Genomic DNA, 24,660 nt, shown 5'->3' with positions numbered 1-24,660 from the left:
AAATAAAGATCTGGTATAAAATAAAATCATTCTCTGTATGCTTTGTAAGCATATTGACTTAGCATTATATTTCCTAATGCAAAAGATAAGATCTGAATTTACACATGTATTTTACATACTTACTTCTTTTATTGTTCGTATTATCATTAGGTAGTATGCAGAGATTTTCATTCACCATGTCAGTCTGTGAGGACAATGCATTTTGATCAATGTCACCACTTGCATCATTCCCTCCTCTCTCCCATCTCTCTCAACACCATCTATCCCCATAAGTTTCCTAGTTCAATTTACATGGTTATTGATTACATAATTAATTGTTACAAATGTATTGCATCTAATGGCTGTACACTTTATACACCTGTAAACAATAGAGAAGACTAAAGGCATTTTGAATGGCCAATAGAAAAATAAATTCTTTAGGAATATTCTCAAAATTAAATAGAAATAGTATCCTCAAAATGAAATGTTATTTTCCAATAAAATTACAGATAACCACAAACCAAGAATGTCAACTAAAAATAACTTTTATCAAAACAGATATTAGACAATGTCTGAAGTTCTGACTGATTTTCGTAATGAGAACGTGGTTTGGGAAAATATTATTGCAGGTGAGGAAAGGTACTCTAAAAATAACCTACAATCCACAGAACTGCCTCTCACATTAAAGGTTTTCAACTCCAAGACATCAATTTAATAATAATAATAAAAAATAATCAACACTGAGAAAGTGTGCCTTAATCATTATGAAGATTTCATTCATGTCCAAGAGGCTGGTATTCCTGTATGTTGTCTATCAACTATCAAGACTAATATTGTAAGTACAGTTAAATTGTATTTATATCATTCTTCTGTCCTTTTTTTTTTTTTGTAAGTTGTAGGGCTTGAACTCCAGGACTGGGTGCTTTCCCTGAGCTCTTCAGCTCAGGGCTAGTACTCTACTACTTGACCACATCTCCACTTCTGGTTTTCAAAGTGGTTTATTGATGATAATCATGGCCTTTCCTGCCCTGGCTGGCATTGAACCGTGATCCTTAGATCTCAGCCTCCTGAGGATTACAAGTTTGAGCCATCATGCCCAGCTCTTCTGTCAGTTTCTATTTAGGGTATTTTGGGGTTTCCTTGTCAATCATGCATAAAACCAGTAATTTCTTACATTATTTCCTGTTACTATAGCTGTCTCTTTTTCTGGTAGCATGTATTGTCCCAAATTATTTTTTCCTTTGACATTAATATAGCAAATAATGCTCTCTACTAGCTATGAATTTCATAGAATAAGATACTATTCTTTATTTTCAGTAAATTCATACCAACCATTTTTTATTTTTGCCTTATACATTTTTGTTGATTAATCATCTCTGTCTTTGATTGGAATACATGGTTCATTAATATTTCCTATAATTATTAGCATGGTAGATTTTATGTCTATAATTTTGATAATTTTATTCTAAATGGCTCATGACCTTGTGTTTCCATGTCAAGTCTACCACCTTTTTGTTGAAGATTTTAATTTTTGGCCAGTCCTGGGGCTTGAACTCAGGGCCTGGGTGCTGTCCCTGAACCTTTTTGTGATCAAAGTTAGTGCTCTACCACTTGAACCACAGCTCTACTTTCAGCTTTTCCTGTGATTAATTGGAGATGAGTCACTCAGACTTGCCTACTCAGACTGGCTTTGAACCACGATCCTCAGATCGCATCCTCTGTAGCTAGAATTGCAGGTGTGAGCCACTGTGCCTGGCTGAAAAGTTTATTTAGATATTCCTTTTGTGTATTGCTAGATACGTGGCTACATTGATGCTCTTCTTAAAGGTTTGTTGTTTATGAACACTTTGATATTATTGTGGGTTTTTTAATTGCTACTATTTTCTTGTTTACTGACTTTTCTGGGCATTTCCTGTGGTGTGGTGCTACAGTTGTCTGATGAGTATTTCCCAAATGTCTGGTATTGTTTTTATTAAAATATAACCATTTGTGTTGAATAAACCCTTCAAATTGTTTCTGGACTTTATTGGCTCTCAAAGTTCTATAAGAGTTGAATATCTCTCACATTTTCATCTCCCTTGATAAAAATTATATAAACATCATTTTAATCACTCAGCTAATTGGTATCTTTTATGACTACATAGATCCATATGTTTTCACCATAAAAGATCAAAGCCTCTAATTGCTATCATACTGGTGGTTATGGATTTAAAATATGAATTTAGGAAAATATAATTCAGTCCATAACTGATTCTTTTATTCCCCTAATATACGTCAAACTCATGTTCTCTTTTTCTTATGGCCACAGACTGACAAGAGAATTTACCAAAGGTAACTAAAAATATAAAACAATAGTAGACAACAATAGTCTAGAAGAGGAAATGAATAATGAATAATTTCAAGGAGTAAACCAAGAGAGAGAATGATTACTTAAAAATACTTTGGAAGTGTCTTGAAGGCTTGAGTGTTCAGTCCTTTACATGCTATACTGGAAGAATTTTCACAGGTCAATTTTTGTCAATTACCCCCAAGATAAGTTTAAATTCTTGGTATTAACAAGAAAAAGTAAAGAATAATTATATTCAAGAAAATGAAATTATCATAACAGCACAGTTATGTCTAAAAGCAAGACTTTAGATCTGTGTTTTTATTAAAAAAAACAGAATCATGATAATTGATCTCTAGTCTTCCTTGCCATTCCTGTGAGACTGGGGCTCTAATTTCTGTGATGATCTTATTTACATCGTAATCCTAAGCAAATCCTTGGGGTATAAAGTCACTGATAAAACTCCACAGTTGGTTGCTGCCCAAACTTAGAGAAGAAATAGGAACACTCTCAACCAAGTAAGTTCAAAGAACAGTCGTCAAAATTGGGACCACGATAAGTATTTTTAAACTGAGGTAAAGTAGAATATGGCAGATTTCACAGTCAAACTTTTCAGGTGCCATTGTCTGAAGTAAGATGAAATAGTATTGCCTCTGGGTTTCCTTTAGTTATATCTGTATGTGTCATCATATAAAAATTGGAGAAAGGTTTGAGAACTCCAAGATAAAAATCCATCAGGCTGTCTGAGAAACGTAGGCATGCAATTCAAAACTATTTTTTCTAATATTTTATTTTAAAAAATCAATCATTTTTCTTGGGAGGAGGAGGTGTCCATATCCAACTTACTATATTTGATATAGAAGATGGACATTAGTTACTAACAAGAGGCAGAGGTATTGAATTGCGACTGTGAAAGTTAGTCTTTTGGCTGGATGTGGTAGCACAGGTCTGTAGTCCTCACATCTTGGGAGGCAGCAAGGAGGAACTGTGGTTTGAGACCATCCCAGGCAAAAGTCATAACATCTGTGCTCCTGCACAGTAAAGAACCTATAACTTCTCCAGGTGTGTTTTTCCTTTTATTCCTTGTGCAAAGAAAAACATATCGGTTAGGCTCCTTTCCCTTTTTATTTTTTTTCCTTGCAGAGTTTATGCTTGAGAAGCTAACATTTTATTTCAGCCATCTCTATCTTCAATTTCAAAGATGTGTTTCACAAATTGCACACAAAGCTGTGTCCTTAGCTCAGGATTGTCTGCTGATTTTCTTGTTTGCTATCCTCTATGCTCAAGTCTTGGAGGTGTTGCACCTGGACCCAAGAACATTGGCAATTCAGCTTCTAATAGCATTTAAAAGTGGTTATTCTGATCATTGACTTCAATATATTTAATAAAACATGCCTTTTAGTACATTAATAGAATGTTACCCACTTTAAAACAAAGCCATACATGTTATGCATTCAACATAAGTTACTTCTTCCCTTTTTGAGGCAGTATATTGCTGTGTTTGAGAGAGAGAAAAGAGGAAAAGAGAAGAAAGAAAAGTGAAAGAGAAGAGATTCTGATCTATTACCTTAAGGGATTTGGCAGCAAGAGTAATTATGTATGTTATGCTGATTTAAACTGAACTTTTCATTGATGTTCGTATTAATGAAGTCTAAGAACAGTAGATAAAACATGTGAAGACAGTCCACTTAAAATAATAGACTAAAGAAAGAGAGCTATTAATAAATGGTAATTGTAAGTAGGAACACCTGGATACATTAATCAATTTAAACAAAAATTATTTTATTATAATATAAACAAAATATTTGTCAAATGTCGATATCCATTTAACTTCATCCTAGAAGTTGAGTCTTTACACAAAAATGATATCTTTGCAATTGTGCACCAGGAAAATCTTGGTAAAATATTTGTTCATGTAAAGATGAGGTTTATTTGATCAGGCACCTGTTCCCAACAGCTTCAGATCTTTGCTTGTGCTGGTATCATGTATATTTTCTCTCTAACAGTTGTCATTGATTCTTATGCCAACCTTTCTGCTATCGATTAGTAAAATCTGTATTTAACAAATGTGTAAATAAGGAATGAAATAAATAATAACCTTATAGAATATACTATAGTGTCTCTCACAGTGTTACCAAGTTGCATTATTATGATAATAACAAAGATTCTAGAAAGCTCTAGCAAACAGCCTGGGGTGATAGAGAATGAAAGAATATACAGTTCTATATATGTCAGCTCTGAAGTCATAGGAAATTTGGGTTACATAGATATGAGGACTCAAATAGACTCACTTCTTGTATTGGCTGAGATTTCTAAATAAAACTATTGGTTTGGATATTTGAAGGACATTAGTTAAAATTCAAGCAGTATAATATATAGGGCTTTGAGTAAAGAAAAAAGTCAATGTAGACTGACTCCCATTCTATAATATTTAACTTCATAAATACAATCAATTTTGGTATGGGGGGAAAAGTGGAGAGAAATAGATATCCCCTACACACCATCCCTACTAATCTACATTCTATCTTTAAAAAACTTCAATTGGGCTAATAAGTCTGTACTTTTGTGTCTATGATGAGTCCTTTACAGACTGTTAAGGCAAAACTATTACAGAACTGATGAACTAGACATTCTTCATTGACAGAACTTGAAGACAAACACCTCTGATGAACTGCACTCAAGTCAAGCAATTTATTCTTGTGGGCCTCTCAGATCGTCCGGAGTTGAAGATGCCTCTCTTCCTGGTATTCTTGTCCATCTACCTCTTCACAGTTGTAGGCAATCTAGGTTTGATCCTGGTTATTAGAACAGATGCAAGACTCCACACCCCTATGTACTTCTTCCTTAGCAACCTGGCTTTTGTTGATTTCTGTTATTCCTCGGTCATTACACCCAAGATGATGGGCAACTTCTTGTATAAACAAAATGTGATCTCCTTCAGTGCCTGTGCGGCTCAGTTAGGCTGTTTCCTGGCCTTCATGACAGCTGAATGTTTACTCCTAGCTTCCATGGCCTACGACAGATACGTGGCCATCTGTAACCCTCTCCTCTACATGGTTGCAATGTCCCCAGGAATCTGTATTCAGCTTGTAGCTGCCCCTTACAGCTACAGCATTCTAGTTGCAGTGTTTCATGCGGTCCTTACCTTCCGCCTGTGCTATTGCCACTCCAATGTCATCAATCACTTCTACTGTGATGACATGCCCCTACTCCGGCTCACCTGCTCAGACACTCGCTCCAAACAGCTGTGGATCTTTGCCTGTGCTGGTATCATGTTTATTTCCTCCCTCCTGATAGTCTTTATCTCCTACACTTACATTATTTCTGCTATCTTGCGGATGCGCTCAGCGGAGGGAAGACGCAAAGCCTTCTCTACATGTGGCTCCCACATGCTGGCTGTCACCATTTTCTATGGAACCCTGATCTTCATGTACTTACAACCAAGTTCTAACCATTCCCTTGACACAGACAAGATGGCCTCCGTCTTCTACACGGTGATCATTCCTGTATTGAATCCTTTAATCTACAGCCTTAGGAACAAGGAAGTAAAAGATGCTCTGAGGAAATTCATTGTGAGTACAAACCAGGTTTTTGTGTTTATGAAATTAAGAAAGTGACTCAAATAAAAATCAACTCTTCTGATTTCCCATTATTGCCACTAACGATGTCCCATGATGCCCACTTTTTAATATGTGGGGTATAGATACTGTTTATTGTCTTACGGAATCTTTGACAGATTTCTGCTTTAAAAATGATTTAAGACATAAATATGGCTTTAAATATTGAAGTGTCCTGCTCTTGTTGTTAATGGGAAGCTTATGAACAATAACTCTCATCCCATTACTCAAATAAAAACGTGTAATAAATTTTATGAGTATACAGACAAAGCATAGGCAAGAAGTATGAACATTTATTTCTGGAAATCTTGTACCTTTATGCTTTACCCAACACCAAACCCAAAAGATTAGAATGATCCACCAAGCTTTAAGTAACAGACTTTGCCTCCTACTTCTCTTCTCTTTCTCTACTATTACTTCAACAGCCCCCCAAATAGTAGTAATGTTCCCTGTGTAACATGGTTGTAGTATATGTTCTTCAGCTCAGAGCTCTACTCTGCAGTACTGGTTCTCTTACACTCACTCTTGTTTGGATTCAGTATAGAGACAAGAGCTATCCAGCCTGATAAGATGACTTTGTGGGTAGACAAGAGAGGAAAGCCCTAATTTCCAAACAGTGAATCATACTGTATCAGTTTGTTCTCACTCTGATAAACATACCTTAGTAAAACATCTTAACAGACAACTTACTAAAACATCAACTTCAGAAACCATTTGGGCAAATGGTTTCCATCCATAATGGCAGGAAAGGTCTGGCAAAGCAGAACAGCTCACATCATGACACCCAGCAAGCAAAGAATGTTTGTACTACTAGGCTATCTCATTTTCTACCTCTCATTCCATCCATTAGCTTCCAGCCTATGAAAAGGTGCCATCCACATTCAGGCTTATTCTTTATCACTTAGTTTTATGGAAGTAACCTTATAGACATCTTAAGAAGAATGCTTCAGTAACCTTATAGACATCTTAAGAAGAATGCTTCACTAATCTCTCAGGCATATATCAATTGTATCTAGTTGACAAGATGAATAAATTGACACCTTGTTAATTTTATACCAAATATGTCTTGTAATAACATAATCCTTAATCACCAAATGTATATATCATATTTCATCTTCAGATAAAGTCAAAAATAAAACCTATGTACCTATCAAAATGAACCAATTTCTTCCCCAAAGTTTCAGCTATACTAGTATTGCTCAAAAGTTCAAGATCAAAACTTCTTCTAAGGACTGACAGAAGGTCTAAAGTGATAGAGTGCATCTTTGTAAGCAAAAATAAAACCCTGAGTTCAAGCCCTAGTATAACCCAAGATACCGAAGTGTCATCTGAGACTCAAGGCAGACTCTGAGTTGCAAGCCTCCATGACAATCAAAGAAAGAATTACATATAATGAAACAGAGTAAAGTATCTCTTTCCAAAAGGAAAGAATAGGAGGACACAGAACAATCAGAAAAAAAAACATGATCAACCCCCTGCAGGACAAGCACTGAATCCTATAATCGAGTGTCCAGCATGTGGGCCTGGGGGACATACATGAGCTTGAACATCCCATCCACATAGCTTTGCAAGCAACTACCATATGCCTCTCTCTTGGTTGCCCTTGCTTGCTAAGTCATCGCAGCTGAAGTCACCAGACATTCCTAGTTTCTGGTCTCTCTGACACTCTGGGACCTCTATTGTGCCTCTGTTTTCAGCCTCACCATTTCATTAATTACCATCTCCAGGCCTGTCCTCTGTTCTAACTTTGTCACACGTTTCCCAGTCTATCATTACAGTAAAAAAAAATAGATGATTAGCAGGATCATGAAAAGTACCATCTGAAAATCCAGGTCATCAGTCAAACCCAAGAAAATAAAGTCAAGAATGATTGCCTTAGTCCAATCAGAAATTTCTGTAACAGACCCTTCCAGAACACACCTTCTTATTAACCATGATTCTGGAAAAACCAACCAACAACAGATTCAAGTGGATACTGGAAATAAGGATAAAGTATAGAAACTTGTCCCCTTTACTGGCGCTTAAAGGGTGATACAGAACAAGGAGGAATTCCAAGACAGAGCACTCTCTGGGGAGTTAAAGGCAAGTAGATGTCTTCATTGAAGGCTTTGTTCACTCTTTGATAGACTTTGATACAAGACAAAGAGTACAGAAAAAAATATAGAAGCCTTGTGCTGGTGTATCATGCCTGTAATTCTAGCTACACAAGAGGCTGAGATCTGAGGATCACAGTTCAAAGCCAGACCGGACAGGAAGGTCCATGAGACTGTTATCTCCAATTAACTACCAGAAAACCAGAAGTGGAGCTGTGGCACAAGTAGTAGAGTGCTTGCTTTGAGCTGAAGAGCTGAGGGACAGCGCCCAGGCTCAGAGTTCAAGCCCCACAATTGAAAAGAAAAATAAAATACAGTGACAAAAGGGAATAAACCAAAGAAAAAAGGAAAGAAAAAATACAATGAAAACCTCCTTTCACTAGACACTGTGTTAGAAATAAACTATACAACTTGGAGGGAGGAAGAGAATACAGGAGGGGAAAACTGGGAGAAAATGAGGAAAGAGGTGACACTGTCCAAAAGGAAATGTACCCATTACCTGACTTATGTAATTGTAAGTCCTCTGTGCATCACCTTCACAATAATTTGCAAAGGAAAAGAATCCCAAGATCATCTCTAGAGACCTTTTCTTTGGTCACTGCTATATTCAATAGCAGGAATATACCCTTGGGAATTCCAGTTTATATTCATATTCTAGGGTACTATTTCAACACATTAAAAAAAACTGGGAAATATTTTTTCAAATCCAAGAATCCATGAGATGAAATATTTTATATGTTTTATAATATGTAACTATTATATATTATAGGTATATATTATATGTATTTATCTATTGACTGTATATTTTTTCACTTTTCTCATCTTTTATTCATTCCTATTCTTGCATAGACTCCCTGATTAATTGCTACAACTATCTCCTCCAATTTTGCTGGCAATGTTACCGAAGATATATCAATATATATCATTTGATCCAGAAATACTCCTCTTGGACATACAAATGAGAGGATATAAATGAGAATATAACAGAAACACATGTACACTCATTTTTATGGAATCAGCATAGCTGCCTTGAAGTTGGTGACATGTTAAAAAGTGACAAAGTACATACACAATATTCAATGTGATTTCCATCAATCTTCTAATAACATTCTTCACAGAGGTAGAGAAATGAATCCTGAAGTTCATATGGTAACACAGAAGAACCCAAACAGATAAACCAATCCAGAGCAAAAAAGGCATAGTAAGCCATAGTAAAGGCTAAAGCCATAGTAAAGGCTAAAGCCATAGGAAAGGAAAGCCATAGTAAGGAAAACAGTATAATATTACTACAAAAAAGATGCTTAGGCATATGGAAAACAAGACCAAAAATAACCCCCTACAGTGACAACCAGCTGATTGTTCACAATTGCAAAAGCTATCCAGTAAAGATTGTCTTTTTGCCCAATGATGCTGCGAAAACAGGGAGAAGATTGAAACTTGATGCCTCTACCCTGCATTATACCAGTTCAAAAAGGATCACAGACTTACTGTTACAACTGAAACTTGAAAACTACTACAACCAAAGAAAGGTGAGACACTGGGACATAGAGGCATAGACAATAAATTCCTGAAGAGAGCTTCAATAACTCAGTGAATAAGAGCAGGGATTAATGCAACAGACTGCATCAAATTAAAATATTTCTACACAGCAAAAGAAATAGCCACTACACAAGAGCATTAGAGCCTACAAAAGGAACAAAATATGCCAGCTACTTCTCTGACCAGAGACCCAGAACCAGAATATACAACAGTATTTTAAGACATCCTAAACTTGTAAAAACAATAAAAACAAAATGTTTATAAACAAATGAACTTGGCTCACACACACATATATACACACACATATATATAATAAATTATAAAATAAAATTGCTGAATTTAATAAGTACAGTTGGGAATTAATAGCTCAACTACAAAGATTACCTAATGAATTGTTTTTTTAAAGTTAACAGCATTATGAAAAATCCAGGAAATAGGGTTGTGATTTTGTCAGAAGAACAAAACAACATAATTTTAAACACCTTTTTAAACTAAGTGAGAAACATGTTTTTGAGCCCTATCCAATTCACATTAAGCTACTACTACACTTGCACTATACTAGTAATCAAAATAAAAATTGGTTCATGGGTCAAAACATGAGGCTGTGTTGGCTAGCTGTATGACCTTTACACATGCAAAAATTCACAACTCTCATGAAATCTGTACTAACAATAAAAAGCATGTCACAACTAGGTAAATATTAAAACTCTTTGCTATTGATTTTAATCCTTCATTCCCATTAGGCTCGGTGTACAGTTGTATCATTCAAGTGGTTAAACTTGGCCTATTAAATAAATTGGGTCCCCAAAGATGAACCACCATGAGATAATTGCTTGTGTTTGTGAAACATTATTAGAGTTTTGGCTCTGAAATGACTTTAAATGATGAAATTCAAGGAAACAACAATAGATCATACAAAATACATTCAAACACTGGAGTGGTTAGAAGCATTGTCATCTGCATCGAATTGTGCTAAGACATGCTGGCTTCTTTTGCTTTTGTTGGTCATTCCTCAAAAGCAATGTGTAGGAGGAGAAACTTCAAGGTAATTGAATTTAGAGGTACAAAACCTGAAATTCCTCACACAAATATTTTAATAGTATATTTAGAGTTTACAAATTGCTGAGTCCAGTTAGGTAGGGATTTTAATATATTAAGGGTATTGCAAGTGGTGGAACTAGTCTATAAGAAAGGCTTATTTATCAAACATATAATCAGCCCTCTTAGGAAGTTTGAGTGAAAAACCAGAGCTAAGATTGATGCATGTTAGAAAGTGCATTCAAGGTGCCCCAGAGAGGGTGGTGTCAGATAAGTTATCATAATAAACACAGCATAACCCAGTGTCTGCTTTAGGAACTGAATAAATAAAATATGGAAGTTATTACAGGTAGTATTGTAACGCACAAGTTGAATTACTAGTAGTGTCACCATTTAATCAAAAACCATGAGCAAATGTAGATAAAATATGCTCTTTAATTTGTTGTTCTGGAAGGTAGTCCCATTAAAGAAGCATAAGCCTACCTCAGTTTATATAGGTAGGATAGGTAGGTTATTAATTGATGAACATATTATTTGGATATATTCAGTTTGAGTCTCTGGAATAGCTAATTGAAGTTACTGGGGGAGAAGTTAGGAATATGTGTCTGCAGTTCCGATCAGAAAGTTTGTCTAAAGACTAGACAATGGCATGATCAAATAAGAGATTATTGTCCCTGCACCATTAGATGTCATCTCCTAATAAGGATCTGTAAACTTGACAGGAGCTAGCTTAAAAAAGAATAAATAAGTAATAGGGTGTTTAAAATCATAAACAAAGGAAGCAGAGGCACAAAGTAAAAGTAAACAAAAATATTTGTTAAACACAGGTATTTGTTGTCTAAATAATGAAAACTTAATTTGAAATGAGAGATGCCAATGGACTTGTGCTACAGAAAACTGATAAAGGAATTTACAGTGGGCAAAGCGGAATTAGAATGTGAGGACAATACCACATATAAATGTAGAAATGTAATTGAGTTATAATTGCATACAATGAAATGAGCCTGCAGAAGTGGCTTTTTAAGGATAACTGAAGTAATATGAAGAGTAGAGTAACTGAGTAAAGCCAGAGGAAAACAATCAGGTCACAGGTATGAATTTTTGTGTATCTATAAGTTCCCACTGTATAACCCCTGTTTCCACTGTATTTGATGTCGGTGCCCTGTATCTTGTATATATACTTCTCTAATTTGGAAAAGGGAAGGGAAAAAACAAAATGCTTAAATAGGGATACAGGTTGGCCCATTGTAACAATGATATGTACAAGACATTATGTGGAAAAATGAACTTTACCATTTAAGCAGAGGGGGAAGAGGGAAGTGTAGTTGTGGAGGTGGGAGGGAAGGGATGGTAGGGAAAAAACAAAGGAGGAGGCAACAATGCTTGATAGGAAATGTAGTCATTGCCTTGCTTATATAACTGTAACCCCTCTGTACAGTATTTTTACAATAAAATGTATTAAAATAAATAAAAATAATAAATAAATAAATATTTGAAAATATATGTGATTTGAAACAAACATTTAATAAATTGGAAAAGATAAAAAGCTATGAAAGCAAAAAGAGTAGGAGAAAAAAATTAAAATTATGTATTCCAAATAAGACATAATTCTGGTTTCCACATCATAATAATTAAATGCACTGATAATGTGAATGTTAGTATTCTTCAACTGACAACAGAAAACGTGAAATAATCAGTCTCTCACTAAGGAGAGAAGTGCCAACATCTACTTAGATCAATTAATGGCTGTACTGTGGAGGTCTGTGATGGAATTCTCAGAGACAAAAATATTTCCACAAAAGCAGAATTGAAGCGATGACAGACTGATTTTGAGTTTCTTGCTTGTCAGAGACTTCCTTTGCTTAGGTACATTTCCTGTTGTTGAGATACATTTAGAAAGAGAAAAAACTCAAACCACAATGAATATAATAATGTGCAGGTATCAACGGTTATCCAGTTTATAAAAATATTCTGGAGTCAGTGATTAAGTGTATTATTCCTGCTACACAAAAATAATAGCACAAGCATGTATGGAATCACTATAAGAATTGGACTCAATGGGAACATTCCACCTGTCTGTTTGGAGCCTCAGTGTGGTCAGTCACCTCTGTGATGTTTCCTTATCTGCTCGAACATGTTTGGACACATCCAAGAAGTAAAATTTTCATTTTGTTTAATTGGGTGTAATATTTAAAATATATCAATATTTGAAAAAAATCCTTTTTATAGCACAAGTAGTTCTCAATCTTTTCACTTTACTCGAGATATATATGACTTAGATTAATGAGCTTTTCAAAAGTTTAAAATATAATCTGTTTGTGTTCACAACTCCTTGTAGCTCTGCAGGAATTGAGATTTCTGCCTTGAACAAAGCCTTTCATACTGAAAGTTGGCTCAGCATGAAAACATTCCTTTGAATGTACTCAACATAGAATCTGTGATTTATAATCATCTGATGACCTACAATCATTTATTCCAGTAAGAAGAATATTACACAGAACTTGTGAGCTGATCAGACCTGTTCCATGGCCCATGACAATTCCTCAACAGTGAGTTCATTCTCTTGGGGCTCACAGCTAATCCAGTGCTTCAAGTCATTCTCTTTGGTGTATTCCTGCTCATCTACTTAGGCAGTGCTTTGGGTAATCTTGGATTAATTGTGTTAACCCAAACCAGTCCTCAGCTTCAGACACCCATGTACTTTTTCCTCACACATCTGGCTTTCGTTGACTTCTGTTTCACCTCGTCTATCACCCCAAACACTCTTGTGAATTTTCTACGTGAAGTGAGAAGTATAACGTTCCATGCCTGTGCCGTTCAGGTATGCTGCTTCATTACCTTCGCAGTTTGTGAATTGTTCTTGCTGTCCATCATGGCGTATGATCGGTATGTTGCCATCTGCAGTCCTCTACTTTATGTTGTTCTCATGCCAAGGAGTCTCTGTATTAAAATGATTGTTAGCACATATACTTATGGGTTTGCTGTGGGTCTTGCACAAAGTCTGGCAACGTTTCAGATGTCATTTTGTGACTCCAATAGGGTCAACCACTTCTATTGTGACGACGTTCCCCTAGTTGCTCTGGCCTGTTCTGATACAAGTATCAAAGAGCTGATGTTGCTGATCATTGCTGGGTTCAATACCCTTTGCTCTCTATTGATTGTGATCATTTCCTATGTCTTCATCCTGTTTGCCATCTTGAGGATGAAATCTGCTGAAGGGAGAAGGAAAGCGTTTTCTACCTGTGCATCCCACCTGACTTCCATCACAATATTTTATGGGACAATCATTTTTATGTACCTACAGCCTAAGTCCAGTCATTCTTTGGACACCGATAAAGTTGCTTCTGTATTCTATGTAATAGTGATCCCATTGCTAAACCCACTGATTTACAGCTTGAGAAACCAAGAAGTAAAAAATTCCCTGAAGAGATTGAAAGAAAAGTTACGTTTGGCTAGCAAATAACCTAAGGATTATCAGAGCATGATGAGTTGATTTTGAGCTGGTTTATACCTACACTCACTATGTTGATCAACGGCAGAGTGATGACCTTTGCCTGGAGAGCTCAGCCTCACTGGGGGCATAGTAAATGTCCACTCTCTCATCTCAGTCATTTTCACCTAACAACCATGGTATAAATTTGAATCTCTGACGTTTTAATGGCAGAATGATTTGGAAATATCAGAGAGGGATGGAAGAGTGTGAAGCAAAGAGATAAGATGACAGTACCAGGGAAAATTATACCATTTCCATCATTTCCATCGTATCTTTAATAATTGTCAAACTCAGTGTTTAGAAATAGAAGCTTTGATTGATTTTTGTGAAACATGGATATATTTAGGTTTAGCTGTAAGAGCTCAACTTCTTGCTTTTTATATTTTACCATTATACAATAGACTATCTGGGAAAGTAATAAAGTTTATCAACGAGTTTTATAGACTGGAGTTTTACCACAGGTTTCTGGTCTGCATACATGTTGGAGTGTGTCACAAACCAGATTTTCTTGAGTTTTAAATATTACTCACTGATCCATACTGGACCACATCTCTGCAGCCCCTTTTTAGCATTGTCTTTCAATCTTGTTCTTCCAGAGTCTTAACAGGATTTCAATTCTAAGATACTTTAGATAACCATTTTACCTTTTCAGTTAATTCTGTCATCTTGGCAAATGGCTTTATTTTTCTCCACCTACTTTCACTTCCATAGTATTTCCAGAAAAGCAAAATGTGCCGCTTGTATGTAGTATACATGTCACAATAATGTGTACTATTCTTAATCAACACTGATATTGTTTCAGACATTCCATTTATTTGGTTCAGGTTTTTATGTAACAGACTTTCCAGTGAAATAATCTTCCTTCCTTTAAAATCAGTACCATCCTTGACAATGAATGTACTCATTAGGTTTACTCATATAATTTTAACCCCTCTGTACAGCATCTTTACAATAAAATAAAATAAAACAAAACAGTACTGTAGGAAGTAGAACTGTGGCTCAAAGTGCTAGAGTGTTAGCCTTGAGCAAAAGAGAACAGGAACAACACTGAGGCTCTGAGTTCAAGCCCATGACCAACAAAAACAACAATCAGTAAATTAGTAAAGTCTCAACAAGCAATCATTTACTGACTGCTTTTGTTTTGTCAAATAATAGTTTCCATTTTAAATGTATTGTCTCAGTTATTTTCAAACATATGAGATAGGTATTCCAGAATGAATATGATCATGATAGTTTATCCAATCTACCAATACACAAATAACTATTTTTCAACAAGACACATATAGTTATGAATTAGAAGCATGGGTATTTGAATTCAGTTTTGAAAAACTGTACAGATTATTGTTACCTGACTGTTTCATAATTCTAACCATATCTACATCAGGGTTTTTGCATCATGATTCTCAAAAAAAATATCTTTCCTGAATTACAGTTAAGTAAAAATCCTTCAGACTTCTGAAAACATAAGAAAGACATATGTGTCTGGTCCATGAACACATGTTTCATATCTGGCCATGTTAGTCTTCTACTTCGAAAATTGAAATAAAGGAAAAGTCATCACCGAGAGGGCAGAAAACTTTTCACATCTTTTTCTATTTTGTCTTCGATATGGTTTTGCAATTGATGAATCCCTCATACCTTTCTAATCCAGAGTCTTGGATGTTCCTTAAAAAGCTATCTCTATTTCCACCTTGCCATCATTGGGGCTTCTTTGCTGTTATGTAAATTCTTAGTTTGGAGCATAATACTAGAACCTGTAGCAGTCTGAGAGCCAGTCTTCTCCCCTATAGAGTAAGATTTGTTAGTAGAAATAAAGGTTGGAATAATCACTCTGTGAATCAGGTACATAGTTAAGGGCTAACAACCTATCATTGGTTTAAATAATTATAGATCAAATTATTTCAAGAGAAATATTGCTGGAATATATGTATTCCTATGCAACTCTAATTGGTAGTGATTCTTCTTGGATAATATGGTAATTAATTAAATTGGCATAAAAATACTAAGGAAAGCATTGGGTTCCTTTAAACTAATATTTCAAAAATGAAATTGAGTGGTGTATGCAAGCATACAGAATTAGTATTTAAGTATGACTCTCATAAATTGTTGTATGAAACAAAAAGTTACAGAAAAATTCCTTGGAAAACAGTGTGCTTCAAATCACGTACTGATATTCTTTTACCTATAAAAAGTGTTGGGTTTTCATTGATAAAACAAAACTTGTGACTTAATGAGTAAGGCCAGTTGATAGCTGAACAACAATAATCACCTAACTAATTGTTTTAAAAATCAAACTGACATTAAGAAAAATCATGAAGTGAGGTTTGCAATTTTGACAGAAAGGATAATTTTAAAAACTTTCTAACATTTTCAGAGGACTATCATGAAAAATCCAAAACTGTAATAAAATCTGTAATAACATATAAGAACAAATCTCAAGTAGGTGAATGTTGTCTGAATTTTTCCCATATGTTAAAACACTCTTTGCTTTTATTTCTTAATGCTTCATTGCTTTTAAGCTAAATTTAGAATTGTAGAACTCAAGTAGTTAAATTTTGCCTATTAACTAAATTGGGTCCCAAAAGATAAGCCATGACTTAATTGCTTGTGTTTGTGAAACCTCATTATAATTTTCATCCAAAAGTGATTTTAAATGATGACATTCAAGAAAAATATCCTAGCAGCAACAATAGATCATGTGAAATATATTTAAATACAGAAATGCTCAACAGTAGTGTCATCATTCATAGTTTTCCATAAGGTATATTGGACTCCTATTGGTTTTGTTGATAAATACTTGAAGACAATGTGTAAGAAGAGAACCATCAAAGTAACTGAAGCCATTGAAAAATGACTTAAAAGGAAAAAATCTGTACATTTATTTATTCCAAGTATTTTCATCGCTTACTTGAAGAGTTTACTAATGCCTGAATCCTGCCAGGTAGAGACATTTTGTATATGAAAAATATGTCAATATCCTTCCTATTGTGATAAAAACAAGTCTACCAGAAGGCTTATTTATCACAAATGTAATCCGCCTTGTTAGGAATTTGGGACTTTCTCCAAATTTGTGGCAAAGAGAGCTATAGAGGTGCTTGTCAGAGAGTGGATGCAGGTGTTGTAGCACAGAGAGGGTGGTGAGCAGATGACTACCTTAAGCAATCACCCAGCGTTTAATGGCAGGATAGAGGGATATATGAGTTATGTTCATTACTTTGTCATGGATTTGACTGGATGGAAGATGCTTCCATAATGTTGATTATATATTGTTGAATTCCCTATAGATAGGGCAAATTAAGGTATCTTTGAAAGAAATTGTTGAGATCCCCTCAGCTAGATACCCAAATACAACTACTATATGTCTTTGTATCCCTTTGTTTGCTTTCATATATTTGTAGATGAGTGATAGGAGATTACTTTAAAATATGAAAGTATCTTTAAGATGTTCACACTAATAAAAACAAACTTTCTATATTATATTTTTTAATTTGTCTCAAAATGCTACTTGGCTGTTGAAGGAAAGAGTTATAAAGGGAAAGTATGAAAAAATAAAATCATTATAGCCATAATGTACAAGATATTACATAAAACTTTTTCTGAAGTCAATTTTAACTTCATTTTAACTGCTGATTGGAAAGTGTATGAATATAAACGTCTATGAAATTTTTGTGGGTCTTACACCAACAGGTGGAATACTCCAGGCGTACTTTCCTGGCTCTACGGTGGTCAGTCACGTCTGTGATGTTTCCTCATCTGCTCAAACCCATTTTGACACATCCAAGTAAAAACAGTGTCTTCTTGATTCAGCTTAGTGTAATTTTCTTTAAAGTACACCAATACGTGAGCAATAACATTTTTGGTATCAATGAACAAATAATTCTCCATCATTTCTGTTTGAGTCCCAATTGGTATTACTTAGATTAATGAGTGATGTGAAAGTTTAAAACATAAGTTTTCTGTCTTCACACATACCTGCAGGATTGCACGATCTGGGATTTCTACCTCTGAAAAAGCATTGCAGTCTGAGATGCGGATCGGCATAAAGATATCCCCTTGAATGTTATCAACACAAGATCAGTGATTCATAATCACCTCATGACCTACACTTGGTTATTCCAGTAGGAACAATATCACAAGGATTATGTGAGCTGAGAGGACTTTAGTGTAGAAGGCTTCTCTACCTGTTCGATGGCCCATGGCAATTATTCAGTGGTGTCTGAGTTCATCCTCTTGGGTCTCACAGACCACCTGGAGCTTCAACTCATTCTCTTTGGTGTATTCCTGTTCATCTACTTAGGCAGTGCATTGGGTAATCTTGGATTGATGGTGTTAATCCATATCAGTCCTCAGCTTCACACACCCATGTATTTTTTCCTCACACATCTGGCTTTCATTGATTTCTGCTTCACCTCCTCTATCACCCCAAACACTCTTGTGAATTTTCTGCGTGAAGTGAAAAGTATAACATTCTATGCCTGTGCCATGCAGGTATGCTGCTTCATTACCTTTTTGGTTTCTGAGCTGTTTTTGCTCTCCATCATGGCCTACGATTGATATGGCGCCATCTGCAATCCTCTACTTTATGTAGTTCTCATGCCAAGGGGTCTCTGTATGCAAGTCATAGCTAGCACATACATGTATGGATTTGCTGTGGGTCTTGCACAAACCCTGGCAACATTTCAGTTATCCTTTTGTGACTCCAATAGGCTCAACCACTTCTACTGTGACGATGTTCCCTTAGTTGAGTTGGCCTGTTCTGACACAAGTATCGAAGAACTGATGTTGCTGATCATTGCTGGGTTCAATATACTTTGCTCTCTATTGATTGTGATCATTTCCTATGTCTTCATCCTGTTTGCCATCTTGAGGATGAAATCTGCTGAAGGGAGAAGGAAAGCGTTTTCTACCTGTGCATCCCACCTGACTTCCATCACAATATTTTATGGGACAATCATTTTTATGTACCTACAGCCTAAGTCCAGTCATTCTTTGGACACTGATAAAGTTGCTTCTGTGTTCTATGTAATAGTGACTCCCTTGCTAAACCCATTGATCTATAGCTTGAGAAACCAGGAAGTAAAAAATTCCCTGAAGAGAATGAAAGAAAAGTTACATTTGTCTAACAAATAATCTAAGGATTATCAAAGAGTAGTGCTGAGTTGATTTTGAATTGGGTTTTATTTAGAGTCACATTTTTGGTGAATGGCAGAGTCATGACCTTCACCTGGAGAGCTCAGCCTCACTCAGGCTACAGTAAATGTCCACTGTCTCATTTCAGTCATTTTCACCTAACAACCGGGGTGTAAGTTTCAATGTCTTGAATTTTACTTGTTTATTTTTTTTGGTCAGTCTTGGGGCTTGAACTCAGGGCCTTGGCGCTGTCCCTGCACTCTTCAGCTCAAGGCGAGTGCTCTACTGCTTGAACCACAGCGCCATTTCCGGTTTTCTGGTGGTTTATTGGAGATAAGGGTTTCATGGACTTTTCTGTCCAGGCTGGCTTTGAACCGCGATCCTCAGGTCTCAGCCATCTGAGTAGCTACAATTACAGGCATGAGCTACCGGTGCCCAGTTAATGTCTTGAATTTTAATGGCCAAAGGATTTGAAAGAGCAGAGAGAAATGGGAGAATATGAACAAAAGAGTTAAAGTGACAGTAAATGAGAAAGAATATACTGTTTCCATTACATCTTTAATATCTGAAGAAACACCATATACGTGAACATAAGCTTTGTCTGATTTTTGTGTAACATGGAGATGTTTATGTTTAGCTAAAAGAGCTCTACTTCTTGCTTCTTACATGTTATCATTATACAATAGACAATCTGGGAAAATATAAAAGTTTATCAACAAGGTTTATAGACTGGAATTTTCAACAGGTCTCCAGTCTGCAAGGAGAGTATATCACTAACAAGATTACCTTGATTTTAACTATCCCTCACTGATTCCATCCTAGACCAAATCAATACAGCCCCTTCTTAGCACCGTCATTCTTGTACCTGAATCTGTGTCTTATTTTGACTCTAAAATACGTGATTAACAATTTTGTGTTTATAATTGATAGCTATCATCTTGGCAAATTGTTCCATTTTCCTCTCTCTGTTTTCACTCTGTAGAGAGCAGTAATAGTTCATTGCTCCATGTCTAAAGAATATTGTAAATATACATAGATTGTTATGGAATGTTGTTGTGGATTGTGGTTCCTTCTACCTGTCCCACAACCTAACCACTAGTAGATTCCAAAGCAACAACATGTGCCACTTTGTTTAGTGGGTGCCTCACAAATATCCTATCCAAATGTGTGTACTCTTCTCAATTAACACTGTGTCAGGCATTCCTGTATTTGATTTAGGTTTTTGTGTAATGTTCTTTTGGTGAAATTATCATCTTCCCTTTTAAATCAGTAGTGCAGCTAATACAATCAATAAAGTAAATATGAAATCTACTAACTAGTTCCAAAATGTGTAAAGCCAATATAAACAGTCATTTACTGACTGTTTTCTTGTGTCAAGTAGTGTATTTAGTTTTATTTAATGGATTGTCTCATTTTTCAAACACATGTGATCGTGTCTGAGAATGACTGTGTTCTAGGTAATGTAGTTTATGCAGTTCACCAACACACATTTATAGCTATGCAATAGAGGCATGGGGTTTGTTCAGTTTTGAGCATTTTTACAACTAATTTTTACCTGACTTTCCAATAATTGTAAGTAAATATAAATTAGGATTTTTGCATCATAGTTCTCAAAAACATCATTCCTAAATTGTATTTAAATAAAAATTCTCCAGAATTTTGAAAATATAGAAAGATATGAGTCTGATATATTCCAGCCATGGTATAACTCCTTCGAACAAATTATCTGATAGTTAAACAAAATGAACACCGGAAGGTCAAAGCATGTTTTTTCTATGGGATGGTGAACCTTAAAGGGAGGTGGTCAACAGACAATAGGAGAGAAGAAGTGTGGAAAAATAATGACCCTCTTCAAAAAGAAATGTATGCATTACCTGAATTATGAACTGCAGCCATTCTGTATATCACCTTTACAATAACAAGAAATAAAAAATAAAGACACACTAATCAATATACTCATGTGAGAATAGAATGTGAACTTAGAGGTTGGGACAGATGAGAGGAGAATGAGGTGGATCAAAATGTCTTGTATTCATAAACTGAAATGTAGAATTAAAACCCCTGCACACAACAATGAAAATAATTTTAAAAGAGTAGTAAAAGCAGAAAATATAAAATAAAATATAAAGGCTTTAATAGGACTAAATTCAATTGCTTGGAGTTTTTTTCAAGTTAGATCAACAATCAATGACATGTACAAAAATTTAGAAAGCTTTGTTTCAAGAAAATGTACTAGGGATGCTTCATGTAGCTGATGCCAACAAATCTGGTATTTCTGATGTATCTGTTAGATGCTACTTATTATATCCAAACACATTTCTTATTATCTTAATATTGCTACTTCCATTTGTGTAATAATTATCTGCATATTTTGCAAGTATTTGGGAGATTAATATGATTTCCCATCTATCAGGAACAAAACTCAAATTTGGGTCCAAATTGTTCTGAAATCAGGCAAGTGTTCCACAAAAAAAATATATATATATGTATATACGTATATATATATATATATATATATATATACACGTATATACATATATACATATATATATATATAATTGTGAAAATACCATACAGAGGGGTTACAATTACATGGGCAAGGTAATGAGTCTTACCAAGCATTGTTGCTTCCTCCCTTGTTTTCCCTTCCCATCCCTTCCCATATTCCCCATCCCCGCGCCCCCCCAAAGTTGCAAAGTTCATTTTTCCACATAACGTCTTGAACATCTCATTGTTGCAATGGGTCCACCTGTATCCCTATTTAAACAATTTGTTTTTCCTTTACCCTCCACAAATTATACCAACATCAAATACAGTGAAAACAGGGGTTATACCGAGGGAGAGGGACATACAAAGCAACAAAGAAATCATCTTTTAAATATGTTAGAAACAATTGCAAAAAAGAAAAAAATGGAATATAATTCATCACATCAACAAGAGCAAGGATAAGAACCACATGGTTATCTCAATACATGCAGAAAAAGCATTTGACAAGATTTAACACTCCTTTATGATGAAGGTTCTGGAAAAATTAGTAATCCAGGGAACATTCCTCAATACAATAAAGGCTGTGTATGACAAACCTACAGCCAGCATTATACTTAATGGTAAAAAACTAAAGCCATTTCCTCTTAACTTAAGAATGAGACAAGGATGTCCACTTTCTCCACTTCTCTTCAATCTAGTATTAGAATGCCTAGCTACAGCAATAAGACAAGATGCAAACATAAAGGGGATCCAAATAGGGAAAGAGGAAGTAAAACTCTCCCTCTTTGCAGATGACATGATTTTTTATTTAAAGAATCCCACGGACTCCACTTCCAAATTACTCAAGTTGATTCAAAGCTTTGGCAAAGCAGCAGGGTATAAAATTAACCCACAAATATTATTAAATGTTAAAAAGGCATTATTTCCTTTTTTAATCAGCCTCTGAATTTTACAATTGTATTTAAAGCACTATTTACTTGTATATAGAATTTTCTTTATTTTTTATTAGAAACTAAATTGTAAAACGTTGATAGTTGAGTAGTGTGATATTTTGACTGTAGGAATATAGCGAAGTAATTTTCATCATAGTATCAGGGACTGCAGAAAAAACTGTGCCCATCTGCTAACAAATATCCTTAATATGCTGTCTATCCAGTACGCCAAAGACTTGTAGCTCGTGTTCCAAGAAAACCTACAATTTCTTTAATGTGTGTTTGTTGATAGTAAATAATTTAACTTATATACAGGGATATAATTACAATGATTGTCATTGATCCGTCCATGGGAGTCTGACCAAATTATACTTAGAGGAATTTTAATAGGAATAATTAGTATGTTGGCTATGTAATTGAGAAACAATCAGTGTTTTTCAGAAAGACTTATTTTTCAAAAATTACACTGGTCTTATACAAAATGTTATTGGATCAGTGATTATGAGCAAATAACAGAAGAGGGGAAAATAGGGAAAAGCATAATATGATCCAAGTAACGTTTTAAATCTTTATGATATATATGTATATATCATACATAAAATTTTACATATACATCTTTTATCATACAGATATATAGCATATATACCTATGTATCATACATATATAGTATATAGCATATATCACATATATACCATATAGATGTGCTTACATAATATATACATATGTATACTGTGCTTACATAATATATACATATGTACACTGTAAAGAGTACAAATTAACTAAACACTGTGAAAAGCAGAAACAGAGAAATTTTAATTAGGCATGACAAGAAATAAACTTGTTTCCATGTATGGAAATATTACCATGAATATTACATAGAATAAATTCATGCTAATAAATATAAAAAGAAAAAGAAAAATCCTGCAAGCCAATCAGAATTTAAGTGTGACTGTCATCAGTTATTGAATGAAACAGAAAGATTCATGGACCTTCTTAGAGAAACAGTGTTATTTAAATCAGTCAGCAATGTTGTACAGGCTTGGAGTTCTTTAGCAATAAAAACTGTTTTTTTTCTCAGTTTAGGACCATAGGATAATAGACAAACAACAATGATCACCTTATGAATCGTTCAAAAATGTTAGAATAACATGAAGAAGAATCCTGAAATATAGTTTGTGATTTTTGAAAGAAAGAAAAGAAAAATCTTTCTAAAATAGATAATGATCACTTTCTCAGAATCCTATCCAACTCAGAAGCCTAGCAACTCTACTCCATGACCTGATAGCGAGCTTCACAACTGTAACACACTCTGTAAAAACAGATCATGGGGGAGTGAATGTTGTCAGCGTTATGTCTCATCTGTCAGAATGATGTTTGTTATTATTTCTTAGTTCTTTCTTTAGGTTCTTGTTTCTTCCATGAGATTCAGTGAACCGTTGTAGTACTCACATGGTTAACTTTTGTCTATTAAGGAAATTGGGTCCCCAATGAACAATCGTGACTTAATTGCTTATGTTTGCAAAGCACCATTACTGTTTTGACTCAAAACTGATTTAAAATGATGCAATTGAAGACAAGTATCCAAGGGCAACAATAGATCACACAATATACTTTTAAATACTGAAATGCTAGGAAGTGTTGTCATCCACAGTCGTCCATAAAGTATATTGGCTGTCTTTTGGTTCTATTGATCATTATTCAAAAGCAATATGTAGGAGGAGAAACTTCAAGGTAATTAAAGCAAAGAAAAAGGATTTAAAAAGACAAAATCTGTAAATTATCATGTTTAATTGTTTTCATAGTTTATTAGGAGAATGTACTCATTACTGACTCCTGATAGGTAGTAGTATTTATTATTATAAATGGTGAAAGGAGTCTACAAGAAAGGTTTATGCATCACAAATGTAATTAGCCTTGTAGGAAGTTTGGACTCAGTTTACAGTTTGATGGGAAACAAAAGCCAAGATTTGCATGTTAGAAAGTACACTCAAGATGTCACAGAAAGGAGGACCAGCATCAGAAAAAG

General features: G+C 34.9%; 2 protein-coding genes and 1 pseudogene across 2 annotated transcripts; all 3 read left to right on the top strand.

Annotated features, from left to right (window-relative positions):
• Nucleotides 1-4,971: 4,971 nt before the first annotated feature.
• LOC105995424 (olfactory receptor 1044) lies at nt 4,972-5,922 on the top strand. The gene has a single exon (XM_013029135.1). The coding sequence runs from the start codon at nt 4,972-4,974 to the stop codon at nt 5,920-5,922; it is 951 nt and encodes a 316-aa protein (XP_012884589.1).
• Nucleotides 5,923-11,736: 5,814 nt separating this feature from the next.
• Nucleotides 11,737-14,055, top strand: LOC105995338 (olfactory receptor 5AL1-like; the record flags this gene model as incomplete). The annotated part of the gene is made up of 2 exons (XM_013029042.1): nt 11,737-11,745; nt 13,147-14,055. Coding segments are annotated over 2 exons (918 nt in total), but the record flags the coding sequence as incomplete, so codon positions are not given.
• A 4,218-nt stretch (nt 14,056-18,273) lies between these two features.
• Nucleotides 18,274-19,215, top strand: LOC105995449 (annotated as a pseudogene).
• Nucleotides 19,216-24,660: the final 5,445 nt, after the last annotated feature.

Source organism: Dipodomys ordii, unplaced genomic scaffold, assembly GCF_000151885.1.
Source record: "Dipodomys ordii isolate 6190 unplaced genomic scaffold, Dord_2.0 Scaffold117, whole genome shotgun sequence".
Classification (NCBI taxonomy): Eukaryota; Metazoa; Chordata; class Mammalia; order Rodentia; family Heteromyidae; genus Dipodomys; species Dipodomys ordii.
The sequence above is the reverse complement of the archived record's forward strand: the minus strand, read 5'-3'. Positions and strand labels throughout refer to the sequence as shown.